The sequence below is a fragment of the Calidris pugnax genome, unplaced genomic scaffold, assembly GCF_001431845.1.
Source record: "Calidris pugnax isolate Ruff unplaced genomic scaffold, ASM143184v1 scaffold357, whole genome shotgun sequence".
Classification (NCBI taxonomy): domain Eukaryota; kingdom Metazoa; phylum Chordata; class Aves; order Charadriiformes; family Scolopacidae; genus Calidris; species Calidris pugnax.
In genome coordinates this window covers 644,928-672,396 of record NW_015091719.1, presented here as the reverse complement: position 1 = coordinate 672,396, position 27,469 = coordinate 644,928, and the positions used below count along the sequence as shown (strand labels likewise).

The following is a 27,469-nucleotide window of genomic DNA, read 5'->3' as shown; positions in this document are numbered from 1 at the left end:
GGGGACACAGGCTGGCAGCCAGCCAGGGGTTTGAAGTGCAGTCATTCCGGGAGAAGTGCTTTTTAGTTGGAATTGATTACCTTTCTTTAGGTTTTTGCTTAATGGCAAAACTGTATTGGAGAGGGCTTCAGGTTGAAAAATGGAGGCATTAGCCATTTAGAGTAGCTGAACTCCTAGTCAATTTTTAGCTTTCCCCTGCTTCCGTCTAATTTGTGTTTAATGGTGTAATGTTTGATAATATTTAAGATATTTTATTTTCCGTTCCCGCTGAGCACACGTTGAGCACATGTTAAATTACAGCGTATCCCTTTTCAGGTTTTCAGGATTAATCCAGTTTAACCTTCGGGCTGTGAGAAAGTGTCTTTTTTGGCATCTGTTGGAGCCAGCATTCAGTTTATCTACGAGTGGTTCGAAGATGACGTTCCCCAGCCCTGTTTTCATCCTGTAATGAGGATAAATCTGTCTGCTTTCAAGGAAGCAAAGGGGTCGGTAGCTGGGTCCTTAGTTTAGATTCTCTTGTCTCGGAGGCTGATTAGGCTTCTCTTAATTTCTTGCCTATAAAAACATCACATCTTTCTTAATTCAGATTCCTCCTAAAATGAGAAGGTGGTCATTAAAGGCATGCATATCAAACTCCAAGCTCCATTTAAGAAAATATTTAATCATAAGTGATGCTTCTACTTGTTCCAGTACCACTAATCTTGTTTCTCACATCTGAATATCTAATTTTGGGGGGTGTGTGTAGTTTGGAGAGATGGGAGTAGGAAGGACTTCATAGTAGGCTGAAGTGTGACATGTTAACCACGTGTCAAGTGAAGAGCTTGTGTTTCCCCTGCTTGGAATATGCTGTGACTGGCAGTGAAAAGATGCAGTCAAAATACTCCTGTAGCACCCCAAATTTTTATTGCCACTTGTCAGTAGAATTCTGCTCTGCCTGCCTGCTGCTGGCTGGAATAATAAAGCCATCCTGCAAAAGGTGTCTCTGCCACTAAATATCTCCCTTGAGGGACTGCTTCATCCTGAGGTCCAGAAGAATTTACAGAGCTGCTTAAACAGGCGAATTCTGAACAAAAGCTCAGTTGCTCCTTAAACTTGCAAGTGAGATCTCCCTTATGGACCCTACCCCTCTTCTATTACTTCCCTTTTAATTGGGTTTTGAGGTGGTTTTTTTCCCCCTAAAACTAATCTTATCCCCTTTAAAAGCAGCTTTGATTGTTATTTTTTTTATTTCTTCCATACTTTAAGATCAGTTTCACTTCCCATTTAGGGGCCAAACCAGTCTTAAGAGGAAAGAAAAAGAAAAAAAAGGGCGGTCTTGGTGGGTTTTTGCTTTCAAAAACAGAGTTGTTGGGTTTTCTTCCAATGATTTCAAGTTCAGCTGTTGTCTGAAATTCCATGTCCTAGTTTGAGGGGATGTAATTGCTTTATTTTGTAGTAATGTTTTACCACTTCTAGGCAGCCCACAAGAGAGAATCTTTATTTTTTCCTTCTCCTTTGGAAGAGGAGCCTCTAAATGTATTTGGTGACCTGGGTGTCTTTGATCCCTGTGCCAGCAGCCAGGATTGCCATGTGCTCTTCAGCCTTCTGCAGCCTGCGCTGAGAAACAGGTTCTTCAGGCTTGGGGGTCCTCAATGGTTCTTCCTTGGTGAGGTTTTGAACCAAGCCTTTAGTGCCCAAGTTGTAATAACCCAGAAGGCTCAAGGTCAGCTCCTAATTTTCTGGTTTGGTCTCCATCGAGGAGGTTCTTTTCTCCAACAGGAGCTATTTCACAGGGGTGTAAATCAGAACCTGGGAAACATCAGACTAGTTAATGGTTTTAATACTACCACAACAGTCTGTCGAGTGCATTTGTGGACTCAAGGACCTCCAGCTTCTTGGCATTTGCTAATCAGGATTTACTCTGAGATAGTCCTGAGTCCTGCTTGCTTAGGTGGATTTAAACCAACATGGATCATAGCTTTGGAGTCCTCAGCACAGGGAGGACATGGACCTCTTGGAACAGGTCCAACGGAGGGCCACCAAGATGCTCAGAGGGCTGGAGCTCCTCTCCTGTGAAGACAGGCTGAGAGAGCTGGGGTTGTTCAGCCTGGAGAAGAAAAGGCTCCGGGGAGACCTCAGAGCAGCCTTCCAATATCTGAAGGGAGCTCCAGGAGAGCTGGGGAGGGACTCTTGGTCAGGGAGTGCAGTGACAGGACAAGGGGGAATGGTTTTAAATGGGAAGAGGGGAGATTGAGATGAGATACCAGGAAGAAATTCTTTGCTGTGAGGGTGGTGAGACACTGGAAGGGGTTCCCCAGAGAAGCTGTGGCTGCCCCATCCCTGGAGGGGTTCAAGGCCAGGCTGGATGGGGCTTGGAGCAACCTGGTCTGGTGGGAGGTGTCCCTGCCCAGGGCAGGGGGGTTGGAACTCCATGATCTTGAAGGTCCCTTCCAACTCTAACCAACCTATGATTTTATGATGATTCTATGATTCCTTTCTGTGAACATGGAAAGCTTGTTTTTCTCTAGCAGTATGGCCACAGACTTACTGCTTCCCAAGTCCAGCCCTCTGATGGCAGGCACGGCAGCAGAGAGATACTAGTGTCTTCAAACCTTGCTATGAGATAAAGGCCTTAGAAAGGTAAATTTTTAAGGGGGAGAAATTCTACCTCTCTGACTCTGGACTTTCTTCAGTTGGTGGCCTCCGTTGTTTGAGCCTGCTACCAGCTCTGCCTGGGGGAGCACATCCTTTCCCTGAAGGGATATTTATCTAAGGGCTGGGAGGAGATGCTGATGGAACAGATTCCTTAGTGGCAGAGGGTACCTTGCAAGCATCTCATAACGTATTTCACAGCATGATGTATGCAACGACGTCACCTTCTCCTGTGGGGCTCAGACGTAGTATGGCAAATTTTCCATTTGAACGTGATGCTGAAATGTGGGCAATATTTATGGTTGATTTTTGGTGGGTTTTTTTTTAAATAATGTCTAATAGAACTTGATTCTCACCTGGTAGACTTCAGTTTCCAGGGGACATCTGAGAAGACACTGTTTGCGTTCTTGCCACGTGGCATCTGCAGTGTCAGAGGAAAGTGGGTGGCTATTTCTAATGAAATTTTACACGTGGATTTTCATATTCCAGCCTCAGCTGGGAGTTAACGGCTTGGCTTCGTCAAGGGGGGAGATATTCTGCGTGTGGAGTTGACATTTCAGCATGGTTGTGGGTATAATTCAGGAACATAAGGGCTGTGGCCTGTGGCCTATAGCTCGGGGGGCTTTACTGTCTCCCCGTAGTGAAATGCCATCCTGATACCTTTCTGTAGTGATAACCTCAGCTTTCTCCAAGGTAGTAAACACGTTTGGCCTGTCAAAACCCTCTGAACCAGAACGGTGTCTGTAGAAGTTTCATTTTCCTTGCACTGGTGCTCATTTAATATTCCTTTTTACCTCTAGATGAACAGTATATAAAGGGGGCTCGTAAGAAAGATGGAGGAATATTTAATTTTTTATTTTTTTTTTAACCAGGTCCTGTATTGATAGGAAAAGGGACAATGGTTTTAAACTGAAAAAAGACAGTTTTAGATTAGAAATATACAAGAAATCCTTCACGTTGAGAGTGGTGAGACACTCGTATAGATGCCCCATCCCTGGAGGGGTTCAAGGTCAGGTTGGATGGGGCTTTGAGCACCCTGGTCTGGTGGGGGGTGTCCCTGCCCAGGGCATTGGGGCTTGAACTAGATGAACCTTGAAGGTTGCTTCCAACCCAAACTATATTCTAGGATTCTGAGTTTCAGCATACTGCAGGAAATTTCATGAAACTTTGCTTTTTTGGCCCTTTCCATCACTTCTGTTTCCACTTCCATTTTCTCTTTGTGCCCATCTGTGTCCTTTCAAATTTATTTGCAACAAAGTGTTGCTGGAGAGTTCTCTGTATAATGTAGCTCGCCCCAAAGATACTTAAATTTTCTCTGTTCCTTGTTTAGCTGTGCTCTTGGAGCTTCACTACAGAGACTATACAGTTAATTACATACTGATTTATCAAATAGGCACCTGTAGAACCATCTATAAAATAGTAGAGGTAATTATGGAGATTGAAGACAATATTTTGAAGGGAATATACGTTTTAGAAACAACGCTGTGAGAGTTCAAGTCTGTTTGAAGACAAAATATTTCTGTAGCTAGAGCCTCCAATGAGAGATTCCACTGAAATACTGTAAATAACAAACGTGTACATTTTCATCCTAAAACTAGGCTCCCATCAATGGTAAATAGTCCGTAATCAAAATCTTTAAAATACCACCAAGGATTCCTCAAGAACTGTTTTCAGAAAATCCTCACTTGCCAGGCAACATGCCTGAGATTCATAGAATACTTAAGAGGCCTCGGTGTTTAACTAAATTAGAACAAAACTAATTGTAATAAATCGTAGATTCGTATGTGCTTAACATATTTAATCATAAGGTAAAATGTAAGTTAATATTTGCTAGATTACTTAATCTGGTGTGAGGGATCCACATTGATTATAAGGAGAATGTGAAAATCGATTACTTTTTAGGGATTTGTCAAGTATATTCTTTATTTCTCAGACTCTCTGCATACAGGTAGATACCAATTTGCCTAGGCAAAATTAATATTATTAATTAGGTCACCATTGCTTATAGATAACCTTTTGATCTCTGAGGTGAAGTGAGAAGGTAAACTTTGGTAACAGATTATTAGCATCCCATGGAGTAATGAGGTGTACTAGAATGATGGGGGGGGGCAATTAACTACGAAAGAAGAGACTCAGGCTTTGACTTATGTTGTGATCTTAAAAAAAAAAATTAAAATAAAATTGAGCCTGATGGTGGACTAGTAGAGTGGATGTTTGTCTGGAAAGTTGTATTGTTTACCCGGTCATCTTAGAACTGTTAAAGGAGCTGGTGGTTTGACTCTGAAGATGGCTGAGGTTTGGGTAAGAATTAGCTTCCTAATTACTGATTTCCACTGTTTTCTAGAGCTAGGGCTGAAGTTCCTAAGAGTAGGTCTACGTCTGGGTCTGCTTCTGCAAAACAATATATACCGAAGGTTTTAAGTGCAGTACTCTGGTTTATTACCAACTAAAGAGCTCAAGATATGTTCAGAGCTATTGTGACATGAAAAAAATAGGTATGGAGGAGATTGGAAGTAGAGTTTTGCTTTTTTGCTTAACTGTATTGATTATTATCTGCTGCCTTTAGTAATGAAAATAGCAACATAGTTCATAGCGGTTTTTTATTTTATTAATGTTATAAAAAAGCTATTTCCAGACAAACAGCTGATGACGCTTAGAAAGTATTTGTAAATAATCTATTATAAAGAACTTTACTGTTTCTCTGCCTGCAAAATATCCCCAACAGCTTCTTCACCAGGCAGTTGACATCACAGCCAGCAGACTGTTGCTTTCAGCCGATAAAGGCAGAGGCAGGTCGACTCCAATCGAAACATTGATTTCCTACAGATCATTTCCATAATGAAGAATGACAGCGAAGTAGTACAGAAAATACTACGTAAAGGCAACTTGGCTTTGAAAGGAGATGATTTTCAAAGGTTTTCACGTGTTGTCTGTATAGCTCCACAAGCAAAAGAAGAGTTTGTGTCTGCTACATGCTGTCTTAAATGAATACAAGGAAACCCTACTTGGTGGTTAATTGAAGTATTTCACCATCTGCAGTTCTTTATAGTAATGAAGAGGAAAAAGTTTCCTTTTTTTTGCCCGAAATATTTCTTTCAGGCTTTTTATTTCCTCCACAGCCTTTGACTGGAGGAGATGTTCTTGTTACATATCATCAGGTCCCGTAATTTGTCATAATGCTACTCAATGGCTCGTATAAAAAAATGTAAAGGGACACTGTCAAGGTTGCTAGGCCCAAAGTTTAACCTACGGTACTTCTGAAAGAAGAAGAAAAGATTGACATAAACTGTCCCCCAGAGCCCCGAGCAGAGCCAGAATAAAATCCAAAAATTATTTTCTGAGCAACGCAGGAGCCCGGTGCCTTGGTCTCTTTGAGGCTCCACTTGTAAAAATGGTTCTGTGCTTTAGTCCTACTTGTAGGAGGACGTTGAATATACAAGAAACTTAACTCTGCTGGCACGTTAAGAGGAGAGGATTCTTGTTCATTCCAGTTATCCTTCCGGAGCGAAGTAGGTCACGGAGACCCTGCGAGGTACAGAGGGGTTTTGTCTTTTCAAGGCCAATGCCACGTTCAGCATCTAGGAATTGTCACCACTTAGCTCTTAGTCCCTACCAGGTATTCATTTTCCAGTCTTTCACCTTTGTCTTAACACACCAACCAGTATGAGTGTCGAAGCTTGAGATTTTGATTGACAAATCTGAAATGATATTATTATTTTTTTTTACCCCTTTTCTTTTTTTTTCCCCTCCTAAGAAGCTTTGGGGAAAGAGGAGATGGAGACTTTTTATCTGCAAGTAAAGTGTACTGCTAAATGCCATGCAGCATCCCTAAGGGTAATACAAGTCAGAAGTCCAGCCACTTTTCCCAAGGGTGGACTGGATTGAAATGAGAACTATGGAAATCCTGAGAGATTTACTGGGGAAACTTCCCTGTAAATCCCTGTATTTATATCTCAGCTGTATGTCTCTGGGGACAGGTTTCATCATTTTCCCCTCTGCTTTTTGGCTGAAGCTGCTTTCCAGCCAGGTCTACGTTAGATCTATCGATAGGGTGAGGTTCTCCTGTTCACCAGTTATACTGACCTGAGAGCTTAAATCAATTACTCATGACTTTTCAGTACATCCAGTGTATTTCTGTTTCAAGCAGGAAAAGCTAACTGTATTGGTTACAGCATTTTTAAAGATTTTGTAGCTTCTCAGTGACGTTACGGCCTACCTGGGGAGAAAGTGCTTTATTGCTGTGGAGGGAACTCAGCCGATCAGTCTCTGGTTGATAGCACTGATTTTCTCCTGAGCAGGCTATTACCTATGATAGCAGCTTGCTTTTGCTTGGCTTTTCATACTTAGTTTCTTTACCAAACCCATTTAATCTTGCCCAGCAAGCAAGCAGTCCTTAACTTGCGCCCACAAGCCCGATAAAAGAAAGAATCTGCTAGTCCATCAACCTTTATTATATCTGATTACGCAGTGTTTTGGCAGTAATCTCAGACTATTACGTGTCATCGTTTTTCTGTGCCATCAATTATTGCGACTACCTGCGCATTAACTCCACGTGGAAGGGTGAGAGCCTCTGCTTTCTTTTAGAGAGCTGATTGATGGGTTAGAAGAATTAGAGCGGGGTCATGCTAATGCCTTCCCCTTGCCTGAGAGATGCAGGGTAAATAATTAAATGTCGTTAGTCCCACTCCACCTGGGCAATAAGGCACGTGCTCCAAGTTGAGATTGTATAGTACAAGACAAGCCTAATGCTTCTGCCTTGAATAAACACAGCATAATTCTCTTAATGCATATATATATGTGTACACAAACTCGAGCCTTTATTAGGCTTATTCTTGAGGATTGTGAACAATGGTAAGAGAATTTGTCTGGGAGGAGAGGTTAAACGTAATTATGTGAGCAATCTGAAAATGTTTAGGAAAGATCAGGTGCAAAAGACCTGTGGTTCTCCACTCAAAAGGATGCTTGTCATTTAAAAAGCATTATGATTAAGAGTGGAAGCGGAGGAAACAGTTGAAGAAAACGTTAATGGGAAGGATAGTGAGGGTGATGACAAGGAATATGAATCAGCAGATAAGAAATGTATATTGTTGATAAAGGAAATTAAAGATGTTAGAAATAATTGATGGTCTGTAGAATGTGAAGTTGATGAAAAAGGAATTTCTTAAATTCATCAACAACAAATAAAGTCTAGCCATGATACGAATCTAATGTTTGACAAAAGGCTACGATAATGAATCCTGATCTCAAAAAGGAAAAGCATGAAACTTTCTATCATTGGAAAGAGTAAGAATTCACCTTCAATTTGTACTTCTAAACAGTTAAGCGACAGCTAAACATCATCTACAGTGTTTGTTTATTTAGGTTGTTGTTATTATCATTTCTATCTGCACAACCAGATTAGCTTATTTCTTAAGCTGACTACGAAGTTGGCTTGAGAACTTTCTAAGGAACTGTCCTAAAATCTTCAAGGGATTTTGTGGCAGTGAGAATGTTTCAGAGACCTGGAATAAATTGGATATTATGCTTGTAGCTGAAAAGAGGGAAGGGATCCTGAAGAATCTGTATATTATTTAACCTCATATTGATTATGCGCAAAATAATGGAAAGGCTAATATGTGGTATGATCAGAAAATAATTTCCATTGGCAGAGTAAGAAACAGAATTGTCTAAATATCGTACAGGAGATTGTCAAGTGATAAAAATCAGAAAATAATTTCCATTGGCAGAGTAAGTAACAGAATTGTCCAAATATCTTACAGGAGATTGTCAAGTGATAAAAAGCTGAGCAATTTTTAGTGCTACCTTATAACAAATATCTTTCAAGAGCAAATATATTGAGTTAGTCCTGTCTGATAATGTGAACTTAAAAAAAAAATATTTAAAAACTACCTTATAACAAATATCTTTCAAGAGCAAGTATATTGAGTTAGTCCTGCCTGATAATGTGGACTTAAAAAAAAATATTAAAAGAAAAAGTTGTACAAGCACTAGAAAAATAATCAATGTGATTTAAGTTAAAAATATTGAAATGGCTAACCAGTAGATCACAAGAAGCAGTTGTAAATGGGTATCCATCATCCAAACACAGAGAAGAGTTGGGATTTGTTCTCAGCCACATGCTGTTTGGTGTTCTGGGTGATTTTTCCTCACTTGCAGTGATGTTTGTCATCTCCGTTCTCCATCCTCGTTTCTTCCGTTAGTAGGGATGTAGCCTCTAAGATTTTTATCTCTTCAGGGATCTTATAAGCAATCTTCCAGAAGAAAATTGTTCTTGCATCAGGTCCCCTTCTCTTCCTCTTCTCTGAACAATCTCAGGAGTGCACGTGCAAACTGAGCTTTTCCTCTTCTGTGGCCAACTCATCTGCATGGGGCTTTGTATTCTCTAGCCAATCTCACCCATCTCCTCGTGCCTCTAACCAGGTACCTTAAACTGCCCATTGCTGTGTTCCTTCCCTCTCACTGGGACCAAGAAAAATGCCATCTTTAGGTCTTTAGGTGTCACTGAAGTATGTGGTCTGGGCTTCCTCTTTTGACTGTGACCTCTTTCACCACCTCATGTCTCAATTGCTACAGCATCTTCTTTCCTGCCCTTGATGAGTGTGGTACCCACTCAGCTCCACCTGGATGCTGCTACAATGATCACTCCCTCAGCCCATCACTTCTCCTGGGTCACCCTTCACTTGGTGTCCTTCCCAATGGCCTCCTCTGCTCTATCACATCAACCATGAGCTGCCACTCTTCGCTTTGAAGACCCACCACAGCATCCAGTCTTGGTGATTCCCTTCCACTGCATTGGCATCTTTCTCATGTAAACCTCAATATCCGTTTGTTAAAATCTTCTTTTCTTTCATGGGTTGAGGGCAGGTGATCAAAAGTCATTACAGTAGGCACCTTACAGCCAGAAAATATTTGTGGCTTTGTGAAGGGCTGCACTGCTTTATATTTGCAAACAGTAGAGAACAGAGTGAAAACTTTAGTTATCTGTGTAGGCTGTAATTTAACTGGTCACTTCAGGTGTGTAACCTTTACAAATACGATGGGACTGCCTTGACCCTATGGCCACGGTAGAAAAGATGTTTTTTTATTGTGGCTTAGCTGGCTTGTAATATGCTGTTCATTTTAAACTTTTTTTAACAACAAAATGAGATCAAGAAGTTATCATCTTGCTGCTGTCTTTGAAACTGCTTTTAAGACTTAACGGGATTGAGTTGGGGTTTTAGTTAATTGTTTGTGGGGTGTTGAGCTATAGGAAAGCACATTCTGGAATGTAAAAATCTTTGATTTGTCACTTTATTCAATTGGTAAAATCGGAATGCTTTTATTCTCCCTCCGCATGTTTGGGGTTTTTTTTCTTTCATTAAGCTGGTTTTCCTCATTAAATAGAAGTAGGCGTCATTTTTTTAATACAAAAAATTAAAACTTTGGGGTGCAAAGTTGAAAAATAATGCAAGAGAAGGCGAATTGCAGGAAGCTTAGCCCTCCGAGGGCTTTACTGCTTTTGAAAGACTGCCTTGATAAAACACGTTTGACTTCTGCAGGAAGTAGGCTGATACCCGTAGAACCAATGAGATAAAGCTCCTATTGATGGACTGCTTATAAATCTGCAGCTTTATTCATTTCTCAAGGGGGGGGGGGGAAATCCTGCCTAAAAAGCAGCCACATCCTTCTCTCGCGTCTGAGGGGGAGATGGGATTTGCGGGTTTGATAACACGCTGTAACCTAACGGTCTTGACAGCTCTGGGTGATGCTGCAGTTGGGATTTTGCCATCCAGAAAAAAAAAAAAAAAAAAATCTATAAACGATACCGAGCTTTCTGAAATCATTAATGCCTTAGTTGTATTGATGATTTCATTTCTGCGCCAGGGGAGCGTGGCTAATCCACCTCGCTGCGAGCTGCGGCTTCCCATTTTTACGGTGCTCCTCTTTCTCACCGTGGTCTCCCTCCCCCCACCGAAAAGAAAAGAAAAAAAAAAAAGAAACCCATCGCGTAAATTGATTTGGGGATCAGCCTTGATAAAATACCAGCATTCAGCCCCTCGACGACAGCGTGGCTGTATTGTTAGCTGTTCTTGATTATTTGGCTGCTCCGGCAGAAGCTGCCACATCGGGAGTTGGAAGCGCGCGGAGATTAACTGGTGTCTGTCCAACCATTTGTCATACAAATAACAGTGCCAGTAGAGTGAAATACTATAAATCATTTTATTTTTTTTTTTTCCGGGGATTGAAACCTTTTATCAGTTGTGTCACTTTCATTATTCAATAAGCGATTAGTAACAGCCATTGTCATTTAGCCATTTAGTAGTTAACAACTCCGAGCTTTGGCTGGCGAGGAAGCCTTTGACACCAGCAGCTGATGTAAATGCAAGATTTCATATTTATCTTTTCCAGGCCAAATGCAGTCGTTACTCGGCGTTTTACTGAAAGATGAAAGGCAGTGCGACTTAGACATGAGTCTCTTAATTTGTTCAGCCTCCTGGTTTTGCTTTGTCACGCAGCCATGTGGTGTTTGTGTACTCCCTGACAAAACGGGCAGCGTTTAAAACATGGAAATATAAAATTGCACCCTCCTTTTTCCAGCTTCTTCACTCTAAAGCTAATCACGGCACCTCCCAAGGGATTTTCTGCAACCACAGCTTTTAAAAAAAGTCAGATTACAAGGAATTATAACCTTCATGTAAAAGCAGTCACAGAAGTTAACCCGGGTCTTGTTGGGTTTGTTCGTAATGGTATCTGGGCAGATGTTGGGTAATAGCACATCAAGAATATCTTAAATTTACTTTTACATTTTTCATTGGTTGCATTCAAACGAACAACTTCTGGTAAATCTGGGGAGCCCCATCCAATACCAACATAGATGACAGTAGCCTCCTGCATGTGAAGCCCTTTGAAATCCAGATGCAATCTGTGGAGAAGAGACAAAATGTTGAATCTGGCACTGGGAACAATTTTGCTGTTCCCACCATAAGTTTAAAATGGAAGAGTCTTAATACTTTCATTTCTCCATAAGAGGATACCTGCGTTAAGACTGCCTGCCCAAAGAGATGGAGACGTTCAGACTCCGTTGTAGGTCATTGATTTTGGAAGTTAAGTTGATTAATCCACAAACTACTTCTGAAAGGTCCAAGGTTCTTTGTCCCATTGCCCTCATTGAGCTAACTATTTAATTTTGCAGGCTTTGGGGAGCCCTAAAAGGCAAATTAATAGATTTACTGCTAACATGCCTAGGTGCAGGTGTTGTGGGTGTGCTACTAGGTACAAACTTCTACTCAACTCATAGCCCCAGTGAACCCTCTGTGCCTCGGGTTGTCCTCCTTGCGATGTAGGACCCAACATCAGTGGGTCTGTTGTTTTCTGATGAAGCCAAGGGAAGGAACTCAAAGTCATCTTCTAACTGTGTCGGTGCAGGCTGAGGTAGAAACCCAGGCAAAAGGGGAGATGGTGACCTTCCTGTTTGAGCACGAGCGTTCAGGTTTATAGAGAAATAATAATTACAGACGGCTTAGTAGTTTGGAAGTAAAGACCTTGACACAATAAATCTCCTCTCCAGTGAGGAATCCCTGTACTAACATGGGCAGGTCGTACCGCAAAGCAGCGTAACACGCTGAACTGTGAAACACCTAATACCAGCAGATTGTCTCAGGCTTATTTTCACAAGTGATGAAAATTAACGAAGAATTTGTGTCATGCATATAATGGAAAGTAGGGCTGTGTCTGCTCACATATGGACCTGATTCCCCAAGAACAAACAAAAGGCGGTTTGTGCGCGCGTGCTCCTCAGACGTGCCTCTCACTGCTTACCCTGCTGGAGGGCAAACTGCTAATGAGCCTGGATCACGGCGGCGGATCTTTGCAAAGGATGGAAACACTTCAGAGAAGCCTAAATAATCTATATTTCTCATGTACGGATGGCCTGTTCCCAAATGGTGTAGCACAAGGTGTTCTTTTGCACAACTTGAGCTGGCGTGCGTAGTTGAGCGAGGTTTGGGTCTTCTGGTGGAGTCGTGTTGCCTGTGCTTTATGGTTTTGCTATCTAATGATCCTTAGGAGCTGATATGGACAGCAATTGCTTTTTCAGAAGAGGAAACTGTGAAATCTTACGCAGCTGTGCTTTTTATTCCAGTTTTTCTTTGCGTGGTGCGAGCTTACCTCTTACACGAGCGTGGATGATATAGATAAAATAGGGAGGATGGCAGGAATGGAAATTCTGGTTTCTATTCCATTTTATAATTGTTTTAAACTTCAGGAAAAGTCAAAGCTCAACTAGCAAACTGACTATGATGTCTGATCCAGCTTTATGCTATCTTAAAAGACTTCTAGGGGATGACTTTGTAGAGTAGGATAGATGGTTGGACTCGATGATCCCAAGGGTCTCTTCCAACCTAGACAATTCTATGATTCTACAGACAACTCATATACCTCCTTTGATAACAATGAGGGTAGTGGGAAGCCTCCCTTATCACTTTAATATCATTTTATTAAATGCTGAACAAAATAAATTCAAGATAAGCAATATGCCCAGGTCTTCGGAAAAATCTAACACTTCATCACCTGTATCTACGAAAAATCTTAAGGAAATGAGAGCTGTAAGAATTATATAAATATAGACAAATTATGACACTGGAATATTATGACACAAATATATGACACTGGAACAGGTTGCCCAGAGAAGCTGTGGCTGCCCCATCCCTGGAGGGGTTCAAGGCCAGGCTGGATGGGGCTTGGAGCAACCTGGTGTGGTGGGAGGTGTCCCTGCCCAGGGCAGGGGGTTGGAACTTGATGATCTTGAAGGTCCCTTCCAACCCAAACCATTCTATGATTCTATGATAGGTGTTCCCTGCTGCCTTCGTACTGGCTCAGCTTTGACTTGTTTCTTGTAAGGTTCGTTGACAGATGTTGCTGTGAAGCACGTTGATCAGTGCAGAGAGCACCTTCCCATCCTACCTCGTACATAAATATTTTTTATATCTCCAAACAAGTTACGGTGTGTGCTCTTTTCAGCTTTAATTCAGCCCAATGATACTACTTTATTGTGGTATATTTTATTTTTAGTTGGCGGTATTTCCGTTCTGACACCTAATATACATCGGAAAAGAAATTTCACAAAAAAGCAACGGCCAAATACTTGGGAAATTTGACGACGCCTCCACAGAGTGTGTCTTTTCAAAGTGAGCGCATCGGAAAAGAAATTTCACAAAAAAGCAACAGCCAAATACTTGGGAAATTTCACGATGCCTGCACGGAGTGTGTCTTTTCAAAGTGAGAATGTAACTCCTTTGAGCAGAAGCAGCTCTTTCTGCTGTTTTGTAACTGTTTTTCTTGACAGTAATTGCTCGTGCTATCAACAAAATGTGGCTGCTTTTTGTGCAGAGGAAGAAGGGCGCAGAACAATGCGCCTCCGGTTAATGGATTTAAATGCTCCTTGTTTATCAGCCTATAACGGGCAAGATTGTCCTCTCCCTATCCATAGATGAAACTGATGGTCCGAAACAAGAATAAATCCATCATGCTGTAAAAGTAGTGGTTCTCCATGGGGTAAGCAAGGAAGCGTTGTCTCTCTTCACTGAGTCAATACTGTGTCTAAACAGCAGAAAGAAGGTGGGCTGACGGTGAAGGACAGGAGTCCTCCATATGTCCCACTCTTGCTCCTCTGATCTTCTCCTCTGCATCCCAGGTGCTTCCCCCGTGCCGTTTCTTCTTCAGCTGTCCCATGCAATGTTTCTTCCTCATCTTCTTCAAAATACGTCGGCTTGTTTTCAGGGATGGTGCCTTTTACATTATTTAATGGTCTTGTCAAATCTCAAATGCACAAGTTTCAAATGGTCTTGACAATGGGGATCTTGTCAATAAGGATCTCAAAACCCAAGCGGTTTGGATGTTTAATGGTCTTGTCAATGGGGATCTCAAATGCACAAGATTCAAATGGTCTTGACAATGGGGATCTTGTCAATAAGGATCTCAAAACCCAAGCAGTTTGGATGTCGTATTTGTCGGTTTTGGTCACAAATGTAATTTTGGCTGCATAGGATCTCAAAACCCAAGCGGTTTGGATGTTGTATCGAACAGAGTTTTTGGTCACAAATGTAATTTTGGCTGCACGAAGAAGTCTCAGTTACTGTCTCTTTTCATCCTGGAGTCATATTTGGCTACAAGGTGCTGAGATGAGCATGGTGGTTTCCTTGCCATGTCGGGTTTTGAAAGTGGTGTCCCAGGTGGGGGCATCACTTGAGCTCCAATGACACTAATTACAAGCACGAGACTGATCTTGAAATCAAGATGTTGACTAGATAATTGGATAGGAATTCAAATATCTTTGAAATTCCAGAGGGCCCAATATCCTGTATCAAATCTAATTGTGTAGGGGGAAAAAAAAAACCCAACACCACAACAGTTAATACCCCAGAAGAAGTATAATAACAGTAGGTCATATTTAACATTTGATGCTAAGATATAATGACACAAGCTGCTTTTCTTTAAGTGCCTTGTTACTAAACCAAAAATAAGCCAATACGCAGTGTGGACTTGCTTAGCTTCTGAAAAGCTCTGGTAATTAATACGTGATGATGCTAGGTTGTTTTTCTCATATTTCCAGTTGTAAAAGACACGATATAAACAAGGGATCAGAGTCAGAAGGTCTGCTTACACACTGCTCCACCTCTCTGGAGTAGTTTAGTATGGACAATAAATATTAAAATGCCATTAAAATAAAAATATAATTTTCAATAAGCACATTTTAAGTGGGTTTTTTTTTACATTTGAATTCCTAGAGTGGGGCCAGCTGTGATGTGGCATTAAAAGTGAAAAAAAATCGATCATGATTTTATTTTGACAAATTACATTTTGTTGGGGAAATATTTTATTTTACTTTGCAGTTTTGGCTCGTTGTTTTTTTTTTTTTAAGTACAAAAGTGTCCAGAAAAGCAGAGGCAGGGTGACAGGCTGGTTCTCTAATTCCATAATAACTCAGGTAGCCTTGTGAAGTCAACCCAATTGGAGAAACTAACCTCAGAAATTGGTCGATCAAATGCTACAAGCAAAGTACTTGTTTTCCAGTATTGAAGCTGGTGGTCTAGTGATCACAGCCAAGCAATTACGGCCCTGTTAGATAGCATGACTAGTAGTCATTAAATAATTATACCTTTGATTAGCTGCTTTAACTGTTCGTTGCCTTTGAAATATGATAGTATAATTTAAAGCTTTTATTAAAAGACGATTTTTCTAGGTGGTTGAAAAGGATTTTTGTGTGTGTATAAAAGACCCATAATTTTCTGCTTCAGATAATGAAAAACTGAGAAAAATGTTTCCAATTAACATTTACTTCTGTCGATCTGAATCTTGTATGTTTATAGTGTATTGGAAATGCACTGAAATAGTTCAGTGGGTCCTTTACCTACTGCAAAAGTTTTGATGCAGAAATCTTAGAGGGGAAAAAAAAAATAATTAAAAACCTTTTTTAGAAATGTTCCATTAAAGGAGATTTTTTTCCCTGTCACAAGTAGAAGTATGAATGTGTTTTCATTTTTTTTTTTCCCTTCATTTGAAATATTCAAACCTGAATCGAAGCCAAATGTGATTAACTGTTAATGGGATTTGAAGTATTACTTTTAGAGTGTTTTGTGGGTTTAAAATAGAGCACTGGAAAGAATTCTAGTTTCAGAGGGAAGGTTGGGGGTTTTTTATCGGGTGTACAGTTTTACTTGTGTTTGGGCTGGGCAACTTTTGCAACTCAGCACTTTTAGTAATTTCTTTTGATGCCCAGCAGCTTGTTTTTCTGAGTATTCTGGTGTCCAAAAAAGGATGTATTAAGGGCTGTTTTCATATGGAATAACTGGCAGCAGTTATTTGTAAATCTTTTGTATTTCAGCTCCATTATTTTAGTCAGTTGGGGTATACGTCCTATTAATACCAATGCACTAAGTAGGATTGTGTGGAATCTTTAGAGTCATATTCGAGTGTTTAAATGTGCTTTACTTTGGAAATCTGGTTTGATAGATACACTATTTCTTAGTAATTACAGAGAAGCAGTGTACATATTTATGACACCCTTGCACATTGGGGTTTTTATTTTAAAATTTAGCATTGGTTGGATCTAGAAACACAATGTATTTTACTTTCGAAATGTGAAATATTGATAACGCCTTGTCTTTTTTTTTTTTAAATTTTGTTTTTAACGCTTTTGAGGAATTTTTGTCACTGCTACTTCTACGTAGGGTAAAGCAGACAGTGTCAAGCCCCTTCACAGTCACAGGAACAAGTTTACATGGTGTAAGAATCCTCTCAGTTGCATCTTAATGAAATAATTTCCAGCCTCTTCGTGGAAGAGCGTGGTCCTGTTGAGGAAATCATGGTTCTACTGACCGACAAGAAAGGAAAAATCCCCAATCTGCCATTTTATGGCTCCTGATGAAAGCAGGCATGATGCAGGGCGAGTTGAAAAAGAGCAGGACAGCTGAAGGGCAGAATCCTTTCCCCAGTGGGGTGGCAACTAGATGGTCCCAGAGATTATCCTTAAATACCCCTCTGATTCTCAAGTTACCTCTCATCCATATCTTACGTACCCCTATTTTTCTAGATAAATGTTGCACAGGTATTACATGAAAAATGCTCCCCTGGCCTATGCTGTGGGAGAAGGTTTTCCCTCATCTATCTTGGCAGTCTTTAATTGTTGTACAATAAGAATAAACAAACACGCGTCCTTAGGTGAATGGACGGCGTTATTTATTTTGCGGAGACGACGACGATGATGATGATGAGATGTTCTGCAAAATGAGTGGCACGCCGACTCCATCCCCAGCCCCCTTCCTCCAGCATAGGTGAAAAGATCCTATTATTTCTGATAATTGATGCTGAGGGCTGTGGCGTGCCTCATTTAATCAGCACTGTTCAGCACACTCTGGGGATGTAATTCATGCACACTTTAACATCCAACATGGCTGACAAGGCTTGGACACACAACCTAACGGCTACATCATTTTTTAATCAGCTATCTGAAGACTATTTATCTAATCAACAAAGAACTCCGTCACATGGAGACCAGAGGTGACATTAAACACATCTGTAGTTCCTCAGTACAGCGGCGGAGGAAGATTTTTAGGGTGAGGCTGTAGATGTTAAGACTGTCCTAAGAATAAAAGCATATTTCTGCTTATCAAAGTGTATCAAGAACTCAATTCGAGGGAGTCAAAGGGGGTTAATCTGTCGAGTGTAGTATCTTAAGCATCCTTAGAGAACTTCACAGGTGCCAAACAGATGTATCCTCAGATCACACAGGGGTAAGTGTGCTTTCAAAAAAAACGTTTATCTATGGCTTTTAGAAACGACGGTGTGTGATTGTAGCGGCGGTAAAACATATTTAATACAACGCTGAACTAATCAAAACGAGACAGGAAAAGGAGATTCATTAACACAGAATAAATAGCATCCCTATTAAAGAAAGCAAACACAGAAATTCTGTCTGCAAGGGGTTGGTCACAGATGCAAAGTTACTGCCTGAACAAATACAAAGATATGTGGTAATTGGGAGTCATTAAGTTTAATTGATTCCCAGTTACTCCGTATCTTAACAAAAGGCTGTACCGAAGCCTAGTTTTCTTCTTCGTATACCCAATTACCTGCTCTCACTTGAAGATGTACACGTTAAAACATGGAAGCAAGCTTATTTTGCATACAGAATATATGTTAAATGAGTATAGTTCAGCTCACAGAGTGGGGCATTCAGACACATCAGCAAACAAAGACTTCCCTGTGTCTCCAGGTGCAGCTGGATGTCCCTCCCAGAGCTTCAGCCGAAATGGCAAGCTGTTACCAGCTATTTTATTGTAATGGACAGAGACCTAACATGTAATCATCTCCCACTAGATTTTAAGTATCTTCTATTCGGATTCAGGTTTTTTTTCGTGCTCTCTTTCGGTGGTGTTTGGATGCTCAAAGGCTTGTACAGCCAGTAAATAACCTGCACAGCTTCCCCTTCAGAGTGTGCGCGTTACATTCGTTGCCTTGCAAACTGAAAAATTGCAGATAAGGACCTAGAAAATTCAAATAACAGAGTTACTGCCCTTCGTCAAGCACGATGGGTCCAGTCAGTACGTACAAAGCCATGGCAAGGACCTTCAGGGCTCCCATGCTCTACATCCAGAGGTCCTCTCTCCATTTGCAGTGACCAGTCTGTAGCATTTCAGGGGTTCTAAGTCGTGCTTGATTTAAGCAGTTTGGTAAGGATCTTCCCAAAAGAGCCACAGTAGCAACCACTGCTGACCCTCCCAGGCAGGTATGGATTTTTAAAGGTCCAAGATGCAGATCTGGAAGCCAAAGGGTTCTCGTGTCATTGGTGAAAGAGAAGGGCAGATTGGTGGGAATAATATATTTTAAGAATAAGCAAGGGGGAAAAGTTTGTTTGGAACCAAAAAAAAAGGAGTGAGAGCCTTATTTACCTTAACTCTGGAAGAGGTCAAAGCCTATTTTCTAGAAAGATGAGTTTATTGAATCAAGATGAGTTCCTGAAATGACGGGGCTTTGTTGAGCAGGACTCGGTGAATCAGCACCCTGGTTTTGAGGCTAGAATGAGGTTTATGTGCAGACAGTTTGAACTGGCTTTCATATCATGGTGTGTGCAAGAACCACTGAAAAAAGCCTGACAGTGTGTCAGGGGTAACACAACCCCCTCTGAAATGACAGATAGCCTGATTTAACTAGGTGGTCTTTAAGGTCCCTTCCAACTTAAGCTGTTTTATGTATTTATAGAGAGGATGCCCCTTGAAAAATACTTACCCATTTCCCAGCTGCATACAAGGAGTGTACGACCAGAGGAACTGCTTGCTGATAGAGTTTTAGAAATTCAGAGTAATTCAGAAATTATGCAGAAAGACACTTTTCTAAGCGTCTCGAGCAAGTGTTCAGCCCAGAATACTTCATCTTCTCGGTCTTAATTTGGTGCAGAGTCTGTGGGTGCTGAAGGCCAGGCTCAAGTCCTGACATTGGGGCACATCTGTCCTGACCATGGCTTCCCTGAGTTCCTGAGGCAAAACTCAACATCTTTATTCTTGGGTTTTGGTTTGGGTGGGGTTTATGTTGTTTTTTTGGCTTCTAAGTCATCGTAGATGAGGCCTGAATGAGCAATGCCAAGAGTTTTGTCTTATACTGTTTGACTGAGCTGGGCTTTTTTAGGTGCTTAGATGAAGAGGTGGCAAAGAACTTTCTAAACATCTGAGCTGGCGCATTTCCAATGTCTCTGAAACACAAAGCTGGGATTAAAAATAAAAAAAAAATAATTTGGAAGAGCGTCTTGGGTAAGTAAAGTAGAGAGTGAAGGAGGGAGACGGGAGGTTGTCTGGAGAGGCTGTGGTTGTATATATGGCCGTGATAATCCCTTGGATGGAAGGAGGGAGACGGGAGGTTGTCTGGAGAGGCTGTGGTTGTATATATATAATCCCTTGGATGGGGAAGGAACCAGGCTTATCCAGTCCTCCCTCCTGAATACAGGAATGGCAGTTTTACCACAGCAAAAATTTGCAATTGCCCACATCGTCCATTTGCCATAAAAAAAATTATGAGGAAATTTAGGATGACGTTAAAACAAAACAAAGCAAAACCCATTGGGGCAGTTTGATTAAACGAGCAAGCAACTGCTTGTTCATCAGGCAGAAGCAAACTCGGGAATATCCTGTTTCCAAAGGTGTAGCAGCATTGCCAGCCACTGCAGGTGGAATTCTGGTAGAAGAAGGGAATGTTTTTCTAATTTCTACATTAGTGAGAGGGGGGAAAATTCATGTGTGACTTTCTAGGGCTGAGCTGACGTGTCTGTTTAGATAGTGTGTGGTTCTTTTACAGCACACAGAGATTTTTGGCTAGCTGCTAGGTATTTTTCTGTTAGGATTGAACAATTGCTGACCTCTGTCCTAAGTGCTATAAAAAAAATATTAATATGCAGATGGCCCTTTGTAATATTCGACACAGTTACATAGGAGTGCATCGTCCTTTCTTCCTTACAAATCAGTCAGGTGGATTCCAGGTCTTTAACTGGTACATCAGAACGAGATGCTCCAGTAAATATGCACCAGGCAAGGGATGCATCCCATCGGTGATGATGCTGTTGAAAGCACCTTTCTTGCAAGAGCTCAAGAAATCATTTTAACCCTTCATTTAACAAAAAAAACAAAACAAAAACCACATCTCAGGCTCTGCGAGTCAAAGCTTTCAGGGTTGGGTGCTTTGTGATGTCTCCCTGTGGTCACTACTGGGAGGAATGGCCGGGTGATGGCTTGCGCCCAGTCGAAGGTTGCCACTATCCTGGTGTTTGTTTTGGTGTTGTTTTGGTGTTTTGCAGTTGTTAAAAGCCGGGCTGTGTGCCGTTGGGTGACAGCTAATGACTTCTTGTTCTACTCCAGGTAGAGCGTTAGGATGCACAAATTAATTTGCCCAGCCAAGGCAGGAGTTTAATCTCGGCAATCTAAATTTCTGGACTTAATGAGCTTGGATAAGAGCAGAAACCGTGCTGCTACTCCATGTCTACGCACTGGTGGGGATGGTGGGGACTGCTTTGATTGCTCCAAGATGTTGTTTTTCTGTCGGCAGCGAAGCCAGAGATCAGGGCAAGTGTCAGTGTTAATAAAAGATTTTCTTGAAACATTATTACAATCCATTAGTCATTCAGATTGTGGTAGCACAACACGCTGGATGGAATACCAGTTGCCATTTCAGTACCAGCTAAATTAAATGCGCGTTGTCTTCTGGGAAATAGTTAACTTTGTTCCAGATATGTGACATTTCAGAGAGGTTAGTATCTCTAGTTAGAGACACTTCTTGGTGCCTTTTTTGAAGAAAACAGGCTTCCAGAAAATGCTTAAATCTCTCTTAAACATCTTTCTAATTAGGGAGATTTGTTGCTGTTAAAATAATGAAGTATGTATTTTTTAGAGCTTCTTATTGGAAACCAGTTGGGGTTTATTTGTTTGTCTAAGTGTATCTGTACTGTATGGACATAGATATCCAGAGTTGGCAACAAGAGCTTTCATTGAATTAACTTCTAAATCCAAAAGTGTTTAGGGGACTGGAGCATCTCCTTTATGAGGAGAGGCTGAGGGACTTGGGGCTTTTTAGTCTGGAGAAGAGAAGGCTGAGGGGGGATCTGATCAACGCTTGTAAATACTTAAAGGGAGGGTGTCAAGAGGATGGGGCTGGTCTTTTTTCAGTGATGCCCAGGGACAGGACAAGAGGAAATGGGCACAAACTTGAATAGAAGAAGTTCCACCTCAACATGAGGAGGAACTTCTTTGCTGTGAGGGTGGCAGAGCCCTGGAAGAGACTGCCCAGGGAGGTGGTGGAGGCTCCTTCTCTGGAGACATTCAAACCCCCCTGGACACGTTCCTGTGGGACCTGCTCTGGGTGCCCTGCTTTGGGAGGAGGGTTGGACTAGATGATCTCCAGAAGTCCCTTCCAACCCCATGGGATTCTGTGAAGTGAAGCCAGATCGGACAGGGTGAATATTCTGGGATATAAGTCAAAAACAAGCCAGGCAAGTAATGGCTTCCAGTGGCTGTGAAGGCCATGTTGATAAGTAACAAAAATGTGTAGATAGTGTGTAATTTTGAAGGCAGGCAGGGTAGGATGGCTAAGCTGGGCCCTGATCTTTGCACACCCATCAGTCACCCTGTGGAGGCCACGCTTGGTGCTGCCCAAACCCTGCTGATGGTGATGTTCTTGAATCCCCAAAGACAGCAGAGGACTGGGAAGGAGCAGGCTGAAGCCTAATCGATGCTAAAGGACACACTTGGATGTATCAGGACCTCAGCGTCACTGGGGAAAAAAGTCCATTTGTTTAAAGAGAAGGAAAAGGCATGACACTTAACACATTAAAATGGATTATTTCATCAATAGGTTAATAGAAAACCAGGCTGCGAGTTCACTTCCTGCTCATACGGCCGTACTCTAACATGCCATTAAAGTGTGAAAAATGAAAAGGGACTGGGAAAGGGTCTTTATGTACTGGAGACAGTCTTCCCTTGCTGAGCGTTGCCAAACCTCGATTTTGCCTATTTATATGTAAATTTTTTTTCAGGAGAAACAAGTTTTCTGCTGGGAAATGGTGCCTGTGTAGTTTGCTGGTACCTGTTAAACATGCGGTAAAACTGGAGATTTTTTAATATTGAAGGATGCACACAAGATATTTTTAGATTTGATGAACTGTAGTTTTTAGATAGATCTAACTTAGCCTTCCAGACGATGTTACCTATTTTAATTTCGGTGAGATGCGTTCTTAAGGATGTCACTCAGACATCCAGTCCTGTGTTTTCCCTTTGAGTATATAGTATTAAAGCCTGTGGATGACTTTATTAAAACAGTATATAGCTTAACAGTCTGGGTTGTTTAGGCATTTCTCTTCCAGCCTTAGCTCTTTAGCTGAAAACGGAGCTTTTTGTTAAAGACTGGAATGATTTTATGTCACTGTTCCTTTTCTGCGGAGGCTGCCTCTTTGGACTGAGTTTTGTGAGGCATTAAAGAAGTTCTCTTGTAAATATAGAAAGAAAATTTTTAAATTATTGTATTGCAGTACTGGCTGTGGTTTTGCAATGTTCAGGTCATCCTGAAGGGTAAGGAGGACCTGTGGTGAGAGGGAGAATGGTCTTACTCCGGATTTCCCACATGAGTTTCTTCATAAGAAACTGAACATTAGTCTGAACATTTTAGGAAGGAATTTTTCCCAGAAAGAGTGGTCAGACACTGGAACAGGCTGCCCAGGGAGGTGGTGGAGTCACCATCCCTGGATGTGTTTAAGGGATGTTTAGATGCGGTGCTGAGGGATATGGTGTAGGGGATGACTCTGTAGAGTAGCGTAGATAGTTGGACTCGATGATCCCAAGGGTCTCTTCCAACCTGAATGATTCTATGATAAGGGACTCTAAGCTGAATGGGAGTGGAAGACTGCTGGGTTTTCGAACACATCTTAGAAATTAATCATAATTAATGTAACTGATATTATCCTTTTTAGAAGTCTCACACCCAAACGGAAGGCTCTCCACTGTCTGTGGTCAAGCGGGCTGGGCCACCTGCTGAGAAAGGCACCTCAGAAGGTGCCTCTGGATCCTCTTCCACTTGTCATTGACCCCAGTGATCTCTTCCTTGAGCCTATAAAACAGATTTTACGCAGTAGTTGCACACCAGGCAGTGCTGCCTCATTATTTCTTGACTAGGTCAGCTGATACAGTGGATGGAAAGCCCATAGAGATACCACTCTTATCAGCTGTGCCTTTTCCTACTCGGATTTGGGATGTCCATGGGTGAAGAAGAGGGGACATCTCTGTTTTTTCAGTGTAAGTCACTGTTAGGTGCCAGCAGTGTCACGGTGTGCTCAGATGTTCCTGTCTGGTGGAACTCAGGCTAAACATTTGGTTGATTGAACCTACTTCTCACACTGCGAATTCACTCTTGAGGCAAAACGGGTCGATTTTAAACAACAGGAAAATATCCTCTCTCCTAATGAGCACAGGAATGGAGTTCTTTTCAGCAGTACTTTCTGCTAATTGTGAAACGGCGGCTGGGAGCTCAGAATCTTGACGTTTGGTGCAATTCTAATAAAGCAAGGGTGTTGCCTCTTGTATAAAAAAAAAAAAATAGATATATTATTTATTTATTTATTTACTTTCCAAATAAACACTTTGATTTTGCAGTGATTTGCCTGGGGGAGGAGGGGAGGACCACAAACATCATTTGCATCAATGTCTACTTGACACGCTTCGAAATAATTATCTAATGCCTCTGAGCTCAGTGCTACAAATAACAAACTTTGTTGTTGTGAGGATTTCAGGCCTTTACATCATCTTTACTTCAACTTTTAAAAGATGATGATGATGTGAAAAGATGTTTTAAAGGTGTTCTAAAGGTGAGCTCCAGGCACCAAGTGATCGATACGGGCTTCTGGAGGAAAAGGAGCTCTTCTCTGGCTGTGTTTTGTTATTAATTAAATCACGTTTTACAGTAGCTGTTTTGTCTAGTCGTGTGTCCTCTGTACAAATACTTCCTTACTTCTACTGGTCTGGTTTTGTCTTTTCCAATAGCAGATCCATTTAATCTTGTCAAATCGTGTCATGTTGTGGAGACTTACAAAAAAATCCCTCTCCATGAGAGGCTTTCCCTATCATCTGTGGATTGGAGAGGCTGTGGAGTCTGGTGTGCATTTTCTGTGTGTGTAGCTTTTCACGTGTTAACAGGCTCGTGCTTGTATTTTTACTTCACATGCTTATTTTGATGTTTCTTTTCTCCCCTTTTTCATTGATTTTTTTTTTTTTTTTCCCTAAACCCCCCCACCCCCCCTCTCCTTTTTCTTTATTTTTATTCTATTCTCTGTTTTTTTCTCTTTCCCCTTCTGCTTTCTGGACGCAGCCAAACGCAAAGCTTGGAAACTAAACCGTGTTGGTAGCCTGCGAAATATATACAGCAGCAGCAGCACCAACACCGAAGGTAACAAACCCAAACCCACCCATTTTAGATGAACACCTCCTTTCTTACCCCTCTTTTTTTTTTTTTTTTTTCTTTTTAACCTGCTTTTCCAAAAATTGTCCTCCTCCTCGAGTCTCTCCTTTACCCAGCGTGGGCACAGAAATCAAATTTGCCCAAAGCATGCGTGCTTTCATCTCGTGTTTGCGGAGTCATTCCGGTTGGTCTTTTCATCTTTTTTGTTTGTGTGTTTTATTTTGCCATTCATGTTCCTTTCAGCTTACTTAAATTTTGACCTTTCCCTCTAGTCGTGGATTGGTGATGTTTAAATTACTTCAGGAACCCATTTTCTTCTTTTATTTATTTTTTTTTTCTATATATATATATATATATTTCCCTTTCTACATGTGGGCACTCAATGTAATATTTCCCAAGTTATTACAGTTTTTAAAAGTGTTAGTATCAGGTGTAATGATCTGTAGCCAAATACAATCGTGTGCCGTGACATTTAAGTAACAGTCTTAATTTGTTTTGTGCAAGCCTTCTCCATAATGCTCTTTGCAGCTCTAATCCAAAGGCGAGACAGTGCCGGGTCATTTGCATGTGCTACTCTTGCTTGTAAATTCTGTATATTGTTGTATTTCTAAAGGTCACCTGGTGCCAAAGTTCACAAATTGACTTACATTGCTTTTTTTCCACCGAAGACAGCCGTCATGCCTTTTGTATAATAGCACATTGAATTTTATATATATATATTTTTCCCCCCCCACCCTCCACCTTCATTTGAACAACACAATTATAAACTTCCTTCTTTTTTTTTCTTTTTTTCTTTTTTTTTTTTTTTATTATTACAAATGTCAAAGGTCAGAATTACTCGGAAGCCAAGCAAGGAGAGAATAAAAAAACACCTCCACCACTATCTCCAGCAGCGTGTAAGAGGGCTGGTGGAAGAAATAGGGAATGCAAATAGGTCACAACTCAGTAATCTGGGTATAAAGGAGGGGGGATTTTTTTTTTTTTTTCCTTTCTTCACTTAAGTGCGAACCAAATGGGTCAAGTAATCGCAAGCGCATGCCCTAACACTAATTGACTTATTTTGGAATGATTATAACTGTAATATTTTTCTTAATGTCACTGTTTTCTGGGCTGTTGATTTTAGTGATTGCCAAGCGGTGGCATTAAATCTCTTGTAAATTTTAAATTGCATGCTATTTCTGTAAACAAGTCCCTCTGTTCACATCCTGATCATTAACCTTTGGTGATTTATATCACCGTCCTTTTTTTTTTCTTTTTTTTGCACAATTACTGCTATATTGCTGTCGGATGCCTTGCTCTCGCTGCCAAACAAAGTGTATGTAGGAAACAAAAGTGTGATTTTACCATTTTACCGCAGCTTGTTAAGGAAGCTTTTTTTAATTACCATTTAATTTTATTTCTCAGTGTAAATGTAAAATTATTACCTTTCAGAGTAAGAGTTGCAAAACTGTATATTTCGATCCTGTTGTCGTCGTATGAAGTGTGAAATATGAAATGAGAAGAAATGATTGTTGGACATGAATAAGCTCGGGTTTATTTTTTTCAATTTAATTGGCAACTAACTAGATGCTTCTTAATTATTTGTAATTTTGTATGTATTTGCTGTTTTTCATTTCGCAGCCAGATTTTTCTTCTAATCACTCTGCAGGCATGTTTGCTTTTACAGGTTGACTGCTTGAGCATCTTGTGATTTCGTATCTACCTGTTATTAAATTGTAAGAGGGAAACAAGTATAAATTACAGATAAAGACTTAATTTCTTAGGGCTTCTCTAAGTTGAGGAATCTTTTACGTTACTGATCAGACTAAATATCAAAGGCACCTTGGATAAGCATATGGGATCATGTTCCTGATGGCCATGGTCCAAGGAGTTTTGAGATGTACCACCAGAATGAAATTCTGAAATCAGGCAAATATATTTTTTTTTACAAGTATCCCCACTAAAAACTGAACATTCCATGTTCTCCCTAACTTTGCCTCTCTGAGCTGGTACCTTAAGCCTTTGTGTGAAAGCTGGAGTGGTGAGACATGCAAATGTCGAGTTAATGAGGATTGTAAGTATTAAAAGCCGCGTGTTTAGATAATTACCCCTTCAAAGAGGAGAACGGTGATAGGAAATGACAGTCCAGAATAACAAAGCTGCTTTCGTCTTCAGCTCACACTTGCTCAATTGCACTTATGCCTTTTTACAGACCAAAAATATTCCCATCGTGTACAGTCCAATTTTTGAAGACTTAATCTAGAAAGCAGCCTTCCTGATAATTTTTTTAATTCTGGTCCTATTATTTATTTCTATTTAGCAAAATCCAATTAAGATTGAGAAACCTACAGCTCAGGTGCTGCAAGTCTTTTGTAGATGCTTGGCAGAAGCAGGTATA

The 27,469-nt window shown here is 40.9% G+C and overlaps 1 protein-coding gene across 1 annotated transcript in view; it reads left to right on the top strand.

The window, feature by feature from the left end:
- The window catches only part of AGAP1 (ArfGAP with GTPase domain, ankyrin repeat and PH domain 1), a gene marked incomplete at its 5' end in the record, with an annotated part of 313,414 nt that overhangs the window by 220,932 nt on the left and 65,013 nt on the right, over positions 1 to 27,469 (top strand). The window contains one exon of the mRNA XM_014961995.1: positions 25,003 to 25,080. Coding sequence (XP_014817481.1) covers positions 25,003 to 25,080 — 78 coding nt within the window. The remainder of the gene's footprint in view (positions 1 to 25,002; positions 25,081 to 27,469) is intronic.